We start from the raw sequence: 13,508 nt of genomic DNA on the forward strand, positions 1-13,508 counted from the left end.
TTTAATAAAGAAAAAAATGTAGACCCCGCCCAAAGCCAGACAACACCCAGACCAAGCGCCGCCCCCTGCACGGCCGGTGGTGTGAGAAATACCTCCTTGCATAAATAGGTCGCTTTGCTGTCCACCACGCATGCGCACTGCGGGATTTACAGCAGGAACACTCCTTACCTTGCCTGGTTTCGTTGTAGTTTGTCCACCTGTGATCTTTGTGAGGGTTGATATTCTCCACAAGACAATAACACACCAGACCAACAGACCAAACATGCAAGAACTGAGTGATCATCGAGGGGTAAATTCTTCCTATAAAATCTACCCTATTCGTCTGTTGTAAAGCCTTTTCTTAATTAAAAGTGTTGCTCTAATATTTGTGCCATGTATTAGGGCCGAAACAGGATAAGTAAACGATAGCGGTGAGTGAAATAGAGAAGTTAGCAAGTTGAATCTGTATCTGCGAGTTATTTTGCGACTGCGAGATGATTCCTACAACACTTGGCGGGGCGGCGGGGCGTGTGAAGGCGGGTGGACAGGTCTCTCACATTTCACCTCCGCCTCGCCCTCAGACACGTCCCTCGGCCTACAGTTAGCGGGTAAGGAAGTTTTAACCTATTCTTCATCAACAGGAAGGACCAGAGGGAGTCGGGGTGCGCGTACTGGCCCGCCCCGCTGATGGTGTCAAAGAAGGAACAGCCGCTTGCTCACCCTAGTTGCTTTGGTATTTTGTCCTCCGTGACGCAGCCAGGGTGGACCTCCGATTACGGGTGCTTTGGCAGGTGTAGCGCTGTGGTGGAATTAGTTGTAGTGCCGGGGCGAGGCTCGTCTGCCAGTCTCCAGCCACCTGTCAGGCCCGTGCTTAGCTGTCAGCCGAGAACCCTGGATATGATCTTTGGAAATGTCTCTAGACCAATGTCTTGGCCAGTGCCCCCACTTTCTGGGCGAAATAACCTGTGGGCATAAAGACTCCATAGCTCTTGCCTGTTGGGGCCACCACCATTCCATTTCATTTTCATTTCATTTCTAGGGGACCCGCAGGGGGCCACTCTCGGGTGGCATGATATGCGGGGGACTCAAGGGGCCAGGACAGGATTAGGATGAGGAAAGGTATTGGGATATGGTAAAGGGCCAGGATTAGGGAGATAATGATTGATGATCCCTGCTGCAGGGAAAGAATGAATATTTGAATATACTAGTGTTAGTCTGGTAAGTGTGGTATTTAAGGGTATTCCAGGGTTCAGCCAACTAAGGCAGGACATGAAAGGATCTGGATCTGAATAATAATGTGCAGGGCACCAGTATAGCTGCATAACACTCACATAGGGAGGTGACCTGTTGTACGGTGACAGATGCACCAGTCAGGCATGCAGGTGGATGAGCTACAGAAAGACTAGTTTGGCTGAAATGAAACAGTTTGTGCAATATCATCCTGGAAAATCAAAATTAGTTAATAAATTGAGGTGTAATTACTACCCTATGTTTGACAATACAGTCTTGGTCTTGCCATCACTATTTTACAGTGATAGGTTACTTACTATCTGTTAAGATTGGGATTTTGCTAGTTTATAAATAGTTTCAATGAGAGGGACATTGGTTATGATTCATCACACATTAGCTAAGTTATTATCCAACACCGAAGACCCGCTCTCCTATACTTCCTGCTCCTGGGTACACTGAACCAACAGAGGTAAGCTAAAGGCATCGCATACTGCACCTAAATATCCATAAACCTGAGTGTCTCATAATAACTCTCTCCATCAGCTGTGTGGAGAAAAGGTGCCCCTGAGTGAAAGAGTTCTTGCCGCGGCCTGCCGCGGCCTCCACAGCTGGTCGCCATGCTGCACGACCTGCTGGCAGCCTTGAAGGGCCATGGGGGCGGCATCTTCGTGTGGAGAGGCTCAAAGTTCAATGTAAGGCTCCCATAATCAACTGGCAGATCCCTAGTTCATGTTGGTTTGCCTCCTCAGATGGTGTTAGAACCTCTGAAGCTTTGTTAGAGGTCAAGAGGAACCTTATTTTATATGTTAGTGAAATGTGAGTTTTAAGACTGATGTAATTAGATACCTTTACCAAATTACCATCATTGTTTAGTGTATTATGTTACATGGTGGAGGAGACCATATATCTCATGGCGTGGGCTGGTCAACTGATGTGTTAATGAGCTGGGAATGGGAAGGGCAGCTGTGTGGAGGCTTGCCCAGGGTGACCATCTGGGGTGGAGTTGGTGGGTGAGTGAAGCGATGCGCCTCCTAGCGTTTACTCATTAGTTAGTTAGTAAATTAAAGGATATGAATTAAAAAATAATTGGGAAGGCAGTTGCTGAGTGTCTAGCATTGAGATTTTCCATGTACTTATTTATCAACCAGCCAGAAAGGGAGGATGAACAACTGAGTGATATGGGCTCCCACTGTCCTGGGCCTATGGATTTGTAACTAGGCATACTAACCACTGCACCACAGAGACAGAGCATTAGAATAAATACACATCAATGAAACCAAGAATCATGTTTGCGTTATTGATTTGCGTTACTCCTGCAGGTGAGCAATGACCTTGGGCTGTTGCACCCGTGTGAAGTGTCCATTGTGGAGGAGATGCTGCGCCTGGCTACAGACTTCAGGAAGATCACGGCCTTCTGCGACACCCATGACGGGGGCACTGTGGACTCTGGTGAGTGGTGTAGGAAAGGTCGTATGCACTTAAGGTCTGGTACAAAGGGCCTGTTCTTCTCCAGCATGAGGAACAAGTTGAAATGTGTGTTAGAGGTTTGGGATGGCTGGTAAAGGAGGAGTGGCCTGAATGGGGGATGAGGTGGACAAACAGTACACACAACACTGGTCTGTATGCCAGAAGAGAATTTTATGAGCTGGGATGCTAAAAACAGCAGTAGTTGAATTGTTTGGTATGATGAAAGGGTAAATTTTAACTTCAATTTCAAGTGATGCTTGAGTAATTGTCAAACTTATAAGGAACATCCATGGTCCTTGATTATGATGGCAATGGTTGCAGGGAGTGATCAGCATGGTGGAATGTACCTCTCTTCACTATCTTCTGCACTGAGGAAGACGTCCACCACCGTCTTCCACCACACTGTGATGGGTCTGGAGCAGCGACTTTTGAGTGACCCAGAGCTGCCACTCACTGCTGCTCTGCTGGCCTTGCGCCCCCTCGGCCCAACGCTGGCCACCCTGGCAGCACTGGTCACTCAGGTGGGTGGGAGTTAAGATGCAACACAAAAGTGCAGGGTAGTAATCATCTTGTTTAAGCAAAGTTTGACATAGAGTGACTCTAACTGATATTTTCACTTAGAGAAATTAAGTAAAGACATACACTAGTACAAAGTTAACTTTTATTTATTTTAAAGGAAGCAATTTTCTCAGTCTGTGCCATGGAATCAGCCAGGTGGTTAGAGTACTCTTTATCTGCAGTTATAGGATTTAGCCTTTTGTTTTGCTGAGGCGTGTATGATCTATTGTTTTACCACTTTTTATAATTTTATTTCTTTCAATTCTTCTGAACTTTAAATATACTACATAGCTACCTTTTCATTTTTATCATATACACGAGTAGTGCCACATGACCTAAGAATCTGAGGTGCCAATCATTTAACTTAATCCTTCATTCACTCTTCTTTTCCCCCAGATAGAGGAGAAGCATCTGCATGGGTGCCAGGTATTGGAGGCTGTGCACAAGCTCATCACACACTCAGTGGGCCAGGTGAAGCTGGTGCTGAGCAGGTGTGTATGTGTGTGTGTGTGTGTGTGTGTTTAAAAAGACTGAATGACAAATCAAATATTTCGTAGAAGCAACTGATTTGAAATTTTCCAGGTCCATAATTGTTCTCTGATGTTAGGGAATTTACTCATGGGAAAATTTAATAAAAGTTTGAAATGAAAGAGAAACATTCAGCAACTTTTTTGCTGGTATGCAGTTTAAATAAATCTTACAAATATCTTCTTTTAACATTTTTTAATTAATGTGCTTGGCCATCTTCCCTTCTTCCAGGATAGAGCAGGAGGTCCATGCAGTCCTGTACCACCAGCTTACCCTGTGGCTCCTTCATGGCCTGCTCTTGGACCCTCATCAGGAGTTCTTCATCACCACCAACACCACCACCTCCTCCTCTGCTGCCAACACCTCCACCAACACCACCTCCAGCCTCAGTCAGCAGATGGACACACTGGTAAGCATTGAGGTGTTGCTTCTTGACTGACTGATCACTGATGCTCATTGTTGATCTGTTAAACAAGGTCTTCTTTCATTTTTTTTTTTGGGGGGGGGGGGGCGGATGGTGGGGGGTTATGGATTCTTTGATATCAGTTTTGTATTTGTTGTGGCTTTTCATATTGGTTGGCTTCTCATGGTTTATTTATTTATTTATTTATTTTTTTTACTCCTGTTTCTGTTTTGTACTTTTTCTTTATGTTTATTATCCTCTATCTTCTGCTGTCTTTACCCACTCCTGTACTCTCAATTATTCATATATGCAATCTTCTTTTATTTCCTCTCTTTTGTTTGCCCAGTGTCTGTTAACTTCTCATCAGTTTTTATTTATTTCCCCACATTTTCCCGATTTTCCGTACTTCAATCCTCATCCTCTGCCGTCTTCACCCTACAGTCTTGACCCATGTCTTGCCCTCCCTTCCCAGAGCTTAGAGGAGGGAATGGACAGCACAGGATCGGCACCAGAGTGTAATCTTCACCTGGGGATGCTGCCGGCTCACATTCCTCTCTCCGTCGCCGAGAAAATCCTCTTCATCGGTGAATTCATCCTCGTCTTTGAACGCGGGGCAGCGAGAGAGAACGGTAGAGACTCTTGAGAACTTTTTATTAGATTTGAATGTGGGTGCTGTTTTTGAGGTGGAGGGGAGTGAATATTGAAAACTTGAGGCATTGTTAAAATTGCTACAGACTGAAATTAGATGGATATTAATAGAGAGAGGATAGGGCTGATTTTGGAGTGCTAAAAATGACACTAGGGCCAGATTTTGGGGTGGTATTAATGGCACTAAGGACAGGTTATTTGGTTTAGCCCTGATGTGGATTTATTATGATATGTAATGATATTTTCTGAACCCTGTATCGTATTCTCCTTATCACTCCGACTCCTTCCTTACCTCGATTTTCTATATCACAGCCATGCCTTTTGAATCCCCACCTTGGTTACAACAAATAAGATAGCTAATGAGAATAACCACCCTTCTCCCTCCCTTCTGTGGTCCAGTGTAACACGATTGATTCCTTTAAAAACAAACCTGACCGCCACTTCCTTCACCATAATATTCACTAAACTAAAAATGCAAGTCAGGTTTAAGAACAGACCGCCGAATCTGGACCATGAGTATGTTTGGCTTGAATATATATGTAAATCTGTGTATGTAAATCCCCATTCTTTTAACCGGTGTGTCTATCCCCCAGGTGAGTCTGAGCAAAGCCTGGCATCATCTCGCAGTGGCCAGGTGTTGAAGAAGAGAGAGGGGGAGTTCCGGGGGCTGCTGACGGACTTGGCGGCTGAGAAGACCTTTTCCGTGGACAAGTTCAGCCGAGCCATCGAGACCATCAGGAACTGTGTCTCGGAGGTGTGTTTGTCGAAGCCTTTATTTACTTATTTTCTGTTTACTTTTACTACAGGAAAGGAGGCAGGTCAAGGGTGAAGAAAGTAAGATGAAACAAAAAAGCCCACTGTTACTGAGCCTGCAAATAGTGTGTAGTAAAACGGGTTCCTAAAGAGAGCCCGAAATCATTTGGAGAGGTGTCTTGATACTCCCTTCGTCATGCGTCAGGTTGAAAAATCCCAATAGGCTAAAATCTGGATAGCAGGATATAATAAAAAGAAAAAGAGTCTTAATTCTGAAGGGCAAGAAATATAAGATAAACGTAAATAGTGTTTATACGAATTCCAAAAAGCATCATGTTGTGTACTTTTCGTGTTTGGTATTCTCATTTTTTCCTTGTTAGGGTAATCATCCATCATGTTTTCCTCACACCTCTAGTTCAATTCTAAACTGCAAAAAGTAAAATAAGTAAATGAATAGCGAGTTGTCTGAATACTGAAAAGCGTCATATTATGTAGTATTCACCTTTTGTGTTCTCATTTTTTCCCCCGTGTGTTTGGGAAGCCATACATCATGTTCTCCTCACACCCTCAGGAGTTGTGGAAGCTTGTGATGGAGGCCGGGTTGCTTGGGGAACTGACAGATTTGAAGGCAGTGTTCCTGCTTGGCCGAGGGGAGCTTTACCAGGCTCTCGTGCCCATCATCACCCCCTTCCTCCAGTCCCCCTCAGACTCCCATGCTAGTAAGTTGTAAACACCCTATTGTGGACTCTTTAGGGCCACTTTCACAGTTCGCCATGATGAGTTAGTAAGTCTCTGAACTAATACCAAAGACTGAAAATTCCTAGTCATGTTTTCTGTTCATATTTAACCCGGTAGCAGCGACGGGCCAAATTTGTGGCTTTACCGTGTAGCAGCGACGGGCCAAATTTGTGCCATTATATAAACCCCCAAAATATAGATGATACATAAATTGATCACAAATGCTTTGATATATATTATGAAATGGTTTGTGCGAGTGATGATTTTTTCTCATTTTTCTCACTTAGAGGGACCATTAAGAAACGTGATCCCCACTGCTACCAGGTTAAGCTAAGAAATTTGAGGATACCATACGGGAAATTTCTTGTGTATCTGGTGTTGCATTGAAAACCTAACCATTGTGGATTGTAGAAGACTGAATAGTTTGGTTTGGGTAATTACAAAGCCACTGCATTGGACTATGAAATTGTCTCTTCATTGCCAGTAAACAAGAACATCTGTGCATACATTTTTTTGGTGTGTGCATAGTTCACCCCAGTTCTCATTCACAGATTCTAACTCTTCTTCTTTCTGTTTAATATCCTTATTTTCACCATGTTTAAACACACATTCTCATTCATTAAACATTCTTGGTCTGTGTTATTTTCTTTTTTTCCTTTTTCCACAATCTTGACCCTGTAAAAGTTGCTTAATGAGAAAAAACTATCTCATTCTCCCTTCCTATATTGTATCATTAGGGAAAGGAAATAACAAAGCTGATATTGTAAGTTCATTGTTTATTGTTTTAGTGAATGGTCTATCTCTCTCTCCCTCTCAACAGACTTCACTGGACTCTTTAGATCTGCGGGTCGTCAAGTGCTCATGGAAGATGCTGTGTTGGAGAAGTTCACAGTTTCCCTCAAGATTCCACCAACCACCGCCACTTCCAGCAGCTCAATGCAAACCTCAGGTGGAGTATTAATGTCAGTGCATGTGTTGGGGGGGTGTTAAATGATACAAATGTAGTAAGAGTGATTATATTGAAAACGAAAAAGTAAAAATAACATGATTGACGAGACTGAGGATTCATCAGAGAGAGGTGGCAGGGTGCGTGTAAATAGGGAGACCTGGAAACTGTATAAGAGATGCAAGAGAGAGTAATACAGGAAAGAAGTGTGCAGTGTTCCATGTACCTACAGAGGAGCGTTGGCGAGCGCTGCGACTCACCTACCGTGCACGATGGCCCCTCCATAAGCTCCTGACCCCAGCAGCCCAGGAGAAGTACAATGCCATCTTCAGCTTCCTCTTAGATGTGAGGCGAGCACAGCACCGCCTGCAACAGCTGTGGCTCACCCAGCGGAGGGCCGGCGGGTGAGTACCGAGTCAAAAGGGAAAGGTAGTTGTAGAGAGGGAGGATGGAAGAGATTTTTATATTGGAGAGAAAATAATGACACCATATTCTCCCTTCCTCCTCCTCCTCCTCTCCAGTTTCTCAGTGCTTTTCCTTCTTTTTATGAATCACCTGCTGTACAAACATCTTCACACACATCCTGCTAAGTGTGTTTGTTGCAGGTGGGGTGAGGGCCCATGTCTGCAGTGGACCTTGAGGCACCACATGACTCTCCTCATCGACAATATCCAGTACTACCTTCAGGTAAGTGCCAGCCAAGAGTTTGTTACTTAATAAGGGTCTTTCAAAGGTGCCGCTATGTAAAGGGCCACACTGTATACTGCAGCCCTCTACATAAAAGCTTTGAAAGTCCCTAATAGTTGTTTACAAGTCAGTGTTGTGAGGAGAGAGGGATGGGAATGGGGCCTGCATGGAGACTTACCTGGATGAACACCTGGGTTTGGCATTGTAGTTTATGTCCCCATTGATTATTTAATTTATTAACAGGCTGATGTGCTGGAGTCCCAACATTGGCAGCTGGTGAAGGCCGTGAGTGAAACGCGAGACTACCAACAACTAGTCTCGGCACACCACACTTTCCTGGCATCAGTGGCAGCCCAGTGCTTCCTCCACAGCCCAGTGGTGTCACGTACCCTCCACTGCCTCTTGGGACTGGTACACCGATTTTGTGCCCACCTGGAGTCCTGTCTTGGGCATGGAGGGACAGATGGAGAGGTGGTACAACAGCTCTATGAGGAGTTTGAAAGAGCAGCGGCTCAGCTGTTCTTTGTGTTGTCCAGTTTAAGACTTCACCGTGGAGAGCAGCAGCAGCACACCTCACAGCTCATCATGCGCATCGACTACAACAGGTACTACAGCCACCACTCTGGGTCCCTCCACCGACTAGCAACGGCCCGCGGGGAGACAGAGTGATGGCAAGAGGCTTAACAGCACAAATCTTCTTTTATTGAGGTGAGGCAGATTATTGTCGTTTGAAGTGTTATTGAATCAAAGTTGAAGCCAGTTGTTAGTCTGCAGTTTGGATGTAATCAAATCCAAACAGTCAAGGATTCGTTTGACTGCTAGGCGCCAGCCATGGGCAGGGACACAGAACCACAGAGGGGACAAAACCCCGGCCACCCAGCAGGAAAATATGAAATTCATGTTCATTAAGGTATTTTTATTATTACACTATCTATTTTCAGATAATTAAATTACAAAAGTGCAAAAGCTGTAGCTCCTCCTTTCACCACTGAAGTTGTTAAGATTTTTTTCATACAACTTGTTAAATCATAAACATAACATTTCCAAACTAGACAGTCAAATAGTCACTTTATCATTCTTAGTAACTAGATGTATGCATTATGTGCATACAAACACACACACACACACACACACTGCAAAATATAACCTAAATAAATTCCTTTTTAATTGTACAAAAAAGTTACAGTTCATAGCAAAAAAATGTGCCAGACAGACACCACGGTCAAAGGTGGTCAGACATGGAAACTAGTGCCCGGTAGTTCTTCAAAGACAAGTTACATGCATGAGGAATTAGTTTGTAGCTAAGAAGTTTATTTTCAGTCATGGGCAGCCATCCTTTCCAGAAACTCTGTATATTAAGCTGATGTGATAGTAGCTGCAAGAACTTCCTGCAGAGTTACTTGACAGCTGGCTTGGTTCAGAGCAAAGCTGCTCTTGTTTGACCTTGTCTTTGTACCTAGCCCTCCATGTAAGGGAATGGTTGTTTACGGGCATTCCCTTACTTGAAGGGAAGGATACAAATGAGAGCGTCCTTGTTCTGAACCAAGCCAGCTGTCAACTAATTAGTCAGAAATTACTTGTGACTACTGATGTTGCCAGACAGGTAGATGCTATCACACTCATGAATTTGAAGTCCCATATCATGGTGTCTCTTGCTGTAATTCAACACATTCCCCGCAGAATTGTGTGCTGCTGCTGCTGCTTTTGATGGGCAAGTTTGCAATTTTCAGAGTTTATGGCAAGGTCTGAACTGAAGACTGTGAATACTAGTGGTGCAAAGCTTAGGGCACAACCAGTGTGTGTATCCTCAGCACCATACTGCTCACTCACTTGCCACTACATGGTGTTGGTAAGGAGTTTACAAGTCTTAACTCTTCTCTAATGCATTGAGATGTAATAATTGTGTCATGCAGTCAAAGTAACATTGATTTTTGCTCTGAACCAACACACAGTTAAGGTACTTAACAGAGGACAGCGTGTCCCTCTTTAACAACCTCCTGCCCTTTAGTTTCTTTGGACTATCCAGTTGGGATATAAGGAAGGACAGGAACCACCTCTTTTGAGAAAACAAATAAAATTCTGTTAAAATGTCAACATTTCTCATGTTCCCATGAGAAAAGGAAACTAAACAATCACAGCCTTATATGGTGTACTATAGAAAGGTATTTGTAGAAGAAAATAAATAATATATACAAAAGATTGAGGGAAAACTGTTAAAATATCGTTACCTATGCAGGTGAAAATAACAATGTTATTCAAGTTGTGTCTTCATCAATTCAGTTTCAAGCCAACATTAATATTAACCAACAGTATTCCAATGTTTGCTAAACCTGCTCCTCCAAAGACAATCACAGCACCTTTCTGCAAAAGACATATATAAATAAAAAATAAATGCACTTAATAACAATCAGTGCAGGTGTGATAGTTTTCACTTTGTTGTCCTGTATTTTGAAGGTCAAAAGCACATGACATCACCAGGAACTTGTACTTTCAAGTAGATAGATGATGCAACACACCCAAAAGTGTACAGGACCTGCACCCCTGCTGCATTTCTTGCTCTCTGGCACCAAATCACTAACATTTTGCACCATTAATTTGACTTGGTTGATGCCACTTAAGACTGCAATAATATTAAAAATTGTACACTCAAAACTTCATTTTAGTGAAAAATGGGTCTGACATTCAACACCGACCTTCACCCTGAAAGCTGAATAAGTAGTCTGGCCCCTTTTGCAATGATTCCTAATGTGGTATCTCTTTACAGACATACGTCACAATACAAATGCATAATTCGGCACAGCGACAAAACCACTTTAGGGAGAAGCATGAATGTGTTGTGGAAATGTTTAGGATATTTATAGAAATACAAAAAGTGCTGGCAGAAAGGTTCAAGATGATAAAGGTGTTTGATTTTTGTCAAGCAATTTTCTTAGAAAAGCATTGAACTCTAAACAATAAATCCTCAGGGAAATTTGTACCACTTGTCTTTCATAGCATAGAAATATTTCTTGTTATTTGATTTGTCTGGATAAATGCTGCAGTCTTAGGGGGCACCCTGTATGTGTAGGTATTAAGACATCTCTTACCTTAAGAAAACCCATGATCAGGTTCGTAGCTTTGCCCTACAGCTCTGCACACTCCCACAACTTGGGAATACAACATATCACCCTCCCTTGTACTTACACCAGCCTCAATATATTCTCCCTCCCTTCATTAAACACATCCCACACATTTACAGTACACAAACTTGTACTTTGCATACACACACACACACAATAGAGGAACACATTTGTAGGTCCAGTCCATAACATAAATAAAATGTAAAGAAGACTTAAAAACTTCCAAGACATTGGAATGGTTCAACAGTAACAGGAAAAATTATATTCTGCAGCTCCTATCTAACTAACTGTACAGGAAAAATGTTATAGTCCTGTCATAGGACCTAGGAATTAATTAGTCAACATTCTATTGTATGCAACAATAAATAGAATATATCTGTCAGCATACAACCTGTCAAAGCTGCTATTTCAAGCTTTGTCTGACTGAGGCTTCCATTTGATTCCGTGTTGCCCTGAGCCTAACATTGTCACCGGTGGCAAGTAAATGCCTCGGAGAACAAGCATTATCTTTCAACACGTGCTGCATTCCAACTTTCATCTGGTATTTACAGGGGAGCCAGCCAGTTCCCTGCTCAGCACCCTTCTAAATTACTGCATTGATTTGCATATCCTCTTCTGTGCAAGAGTTCAGGACAAACTGGCCTATAGACTTGGCTGCCTGTTTGCCCAATACCCCAACCCTGCCACAGGTAGAATCGTTCCTTACCTTCATGCCCTTCATGGCTACTGGGTGGGCAGTGATGGTCTTGACTTTGACCGTCGCCTGGAATCCCCACGAGCAGGGTGGGGGGTCTCGGGAGGAGCTTGTGATGTTGGATGTGAGGCGTTGCTGCCACCAGCACGCAGGTGTGGAGGAATGAACTCCTCAGACACGTGTACAAGGCGGGTGTGCATCACCTCACAGTCAATCTGCATGAGAGCCACGTGGTCCCTGGGAGGAGCCAGGGACTCGTTGATTGGCCGTGGAGTTGGCATGAGGAGGGACATGCGGGGGCGTGCCGAGTCATTACGGGCTGTGGCAGGGACAAGGAGGTGGTCGGGGGAGAAGGAGACCACGTAGTAAGTGTCATCACGGCGCTGGATTGCCTCAAGGAAGGACGACAGGCGTGGTGCCGAGGCTAGGACAGCGTGCTGCTCCTCGGGCCTGTAAAAGTGTCTGTGGTTAATGCCAGAGTAACTTTCAATTTAGTTACTGGTGCTTGTTACTAGAGTTGGCTATATGGTTCTGATATCAAGAATGTTAACAGTTCTCTCCTTGAAACTAACACACACGCCATGACCTCACCTGGCAGGAGGGTCAACGTGCAGGGCCTCAGGGTGGATGTAGTGGTACAGGTGTGCTGGGGGTGGGTGGGGAGGGGCCAGGGCATTCCACACCTCACTGATAGCTTCTCTGGTTCTTCCTGATGTTACCCCCTTGACTGCCTCCCCTGTGTGCCCTGCCAGCCCCTTCCGCGCTTCCTTGGTCTTTGGGGAAGCAGGAGCAGCAGCGGCCGTGATGTCGTCTTTCTTGCGGTCTGTCTTTGAAGGTCGGAACTTGTGTTCAAACCAGTCCCTGAGCTCAGTTTCCAGCCTGGAAAGGGAGAACATGAAAATGGAGGTGAATAGAACATTAGAGTTGTAATTACAACACTACACTCTTACCAAAGCTTGTCAACATTTAATTTAAAGGGTTTTATACAATTACACTGATTTCTTCCCAGTTTTGTTAACTTCTTTTTCAGCATTTTTACAGAGCTGTCTTCCAAGAAATTGAATAGGTAACTACTAGTGTTATTACGCTGAAGTGGCGTAGCACTAAAGTATGTGATCCCAGAACAAATACTAATTCTTCCATTACAACGAAAAAAACTCCAATTTTTAGTATCCTATGACTCACTCTATCAATGTGAGACTGCAGAACACTTATCTACTCAGTGTCCAACAACTTTCTTTTCTTCCAGCCTCACCTCAGACTCTCCGTGGCATTGATGTACATGGGGCAGGTGTGCGAGGTGTTGGTGCCTAGCTGTGACGAAGCTCCACCATCCTCGGCTGCGTCATCCCTTGACCACAGGAGAGACCGCTGCGAGAAGCTGGGAGGGACTTTCAGCTCATCACTCCCTCTCAGGATCCCCTTGAGAGAGTCCAGCTTTGACTCTCCACCCAAGAGGATTCCCCTGAAACGACCAAACTGAATCATTCCACTGACATGGCTGCATCATTTTGTCTCTAGTTTGTTACTACTAAAAGTAGCTACATATCCTCCACACTATCTTTTTTGTAATCCCTCCTCTTTAACATTCATCGTATCCATTAGTGATCTTGCCTCCATTCTATCATATCACCTTTTGCAAAGTGGACACGAATACTTTGTGATTGTATAAAATAAAATAAAAACATTAAATCCAGAGATGAGGAAAACATTTAGCCTTTGGAAATAAAGAAAATATACTTGGCTTTAGAAACAAAG

The 13,508-nt window shown here is 43.9% G+C and overlaps 2 protein-coding genes across 5 annotated transcripts in view; one reads left to right on the forward strand and one right to left on the reverse strand.

The window, feature by feature from the left end:
- The first annotated feature begins 457 nt into the window (after positions 1-457).
- LOC126997546 (gamma-tubulin complex component 4-like) lies at positions 458-13,148 on the forward strand. Its single transcript, XM_050858712.1, has 14 exons — positions 458-587; positions 1,753-1,901; positions 2,529-2,658; positions 2,998-3,197; positions 3,631-3,725; positions 3,994-4,171; positions 4,638-4,794; positions 5,407-5,567; positions 6,138-6,285; positions 7,125-7,253; positions 7,483-7,654; positions 7,856-7,937; positions 8,181-8,645; positions 13,000-13,148. The coding sequence occupies exons 2-13, from the start codon at positions 1,827-1,829 to the stop codon at positions 8,604-8,606; spliced, it is 1,953 nt and encodes a 650-aa protein (XP_050714669.1). The 5' UTR covers positions 458-587; positions 1,753-1,826; the 3' UTR covers positions 8,607-8,645; positions 13,000-13,148.
- LOC126997543 (cyclic AMP-dependent transcription factor ATF-6 alpha-like) overlaps positions 8,839-13,508 on the reverse strand; it is a 30,252-nt gene continuing 25,582 nt past the window's right edge. For all 4 annotated transcript variants that reach the window (XM_050858704.1, XM_050858703.1, XM_050858702.1 and 1 more), the window contains 3 exons: positions 13,006-13,215; positions 12,342-12,629; positions 8,839-12,200 (listed from right to left, as the gene is read on the reverse strand). In XM_050858704.1, the coding sequence (XP_050714661.1) occupies positions 11,780-12,200; positions 12,342-12,629; positions 13,006-13,215 (919 nt within the window). In that variant the 3' untranslated portion in view covers positions 8,839-11,779. The remainder of the gene's footprint in view (positions 12,201-12,341; positions 12,630-13,005; positions 13,216-13,508) is intronic.

Source organism: Eriocheir sinensis, chromosome 12 (genome assembly GCF_024679095.1).
Source record: "Eriocheir sinensis breed Jianghai 21 chromosome 12, ASM2467909v1, whole genome shotgun sequence".
Lineage (NCBI taxonomy): Eukaryota > Metazoa > Arthropoda > Malacostraca > Decapoda > Varunidae > Eriocheir > Eriocheir sinensis.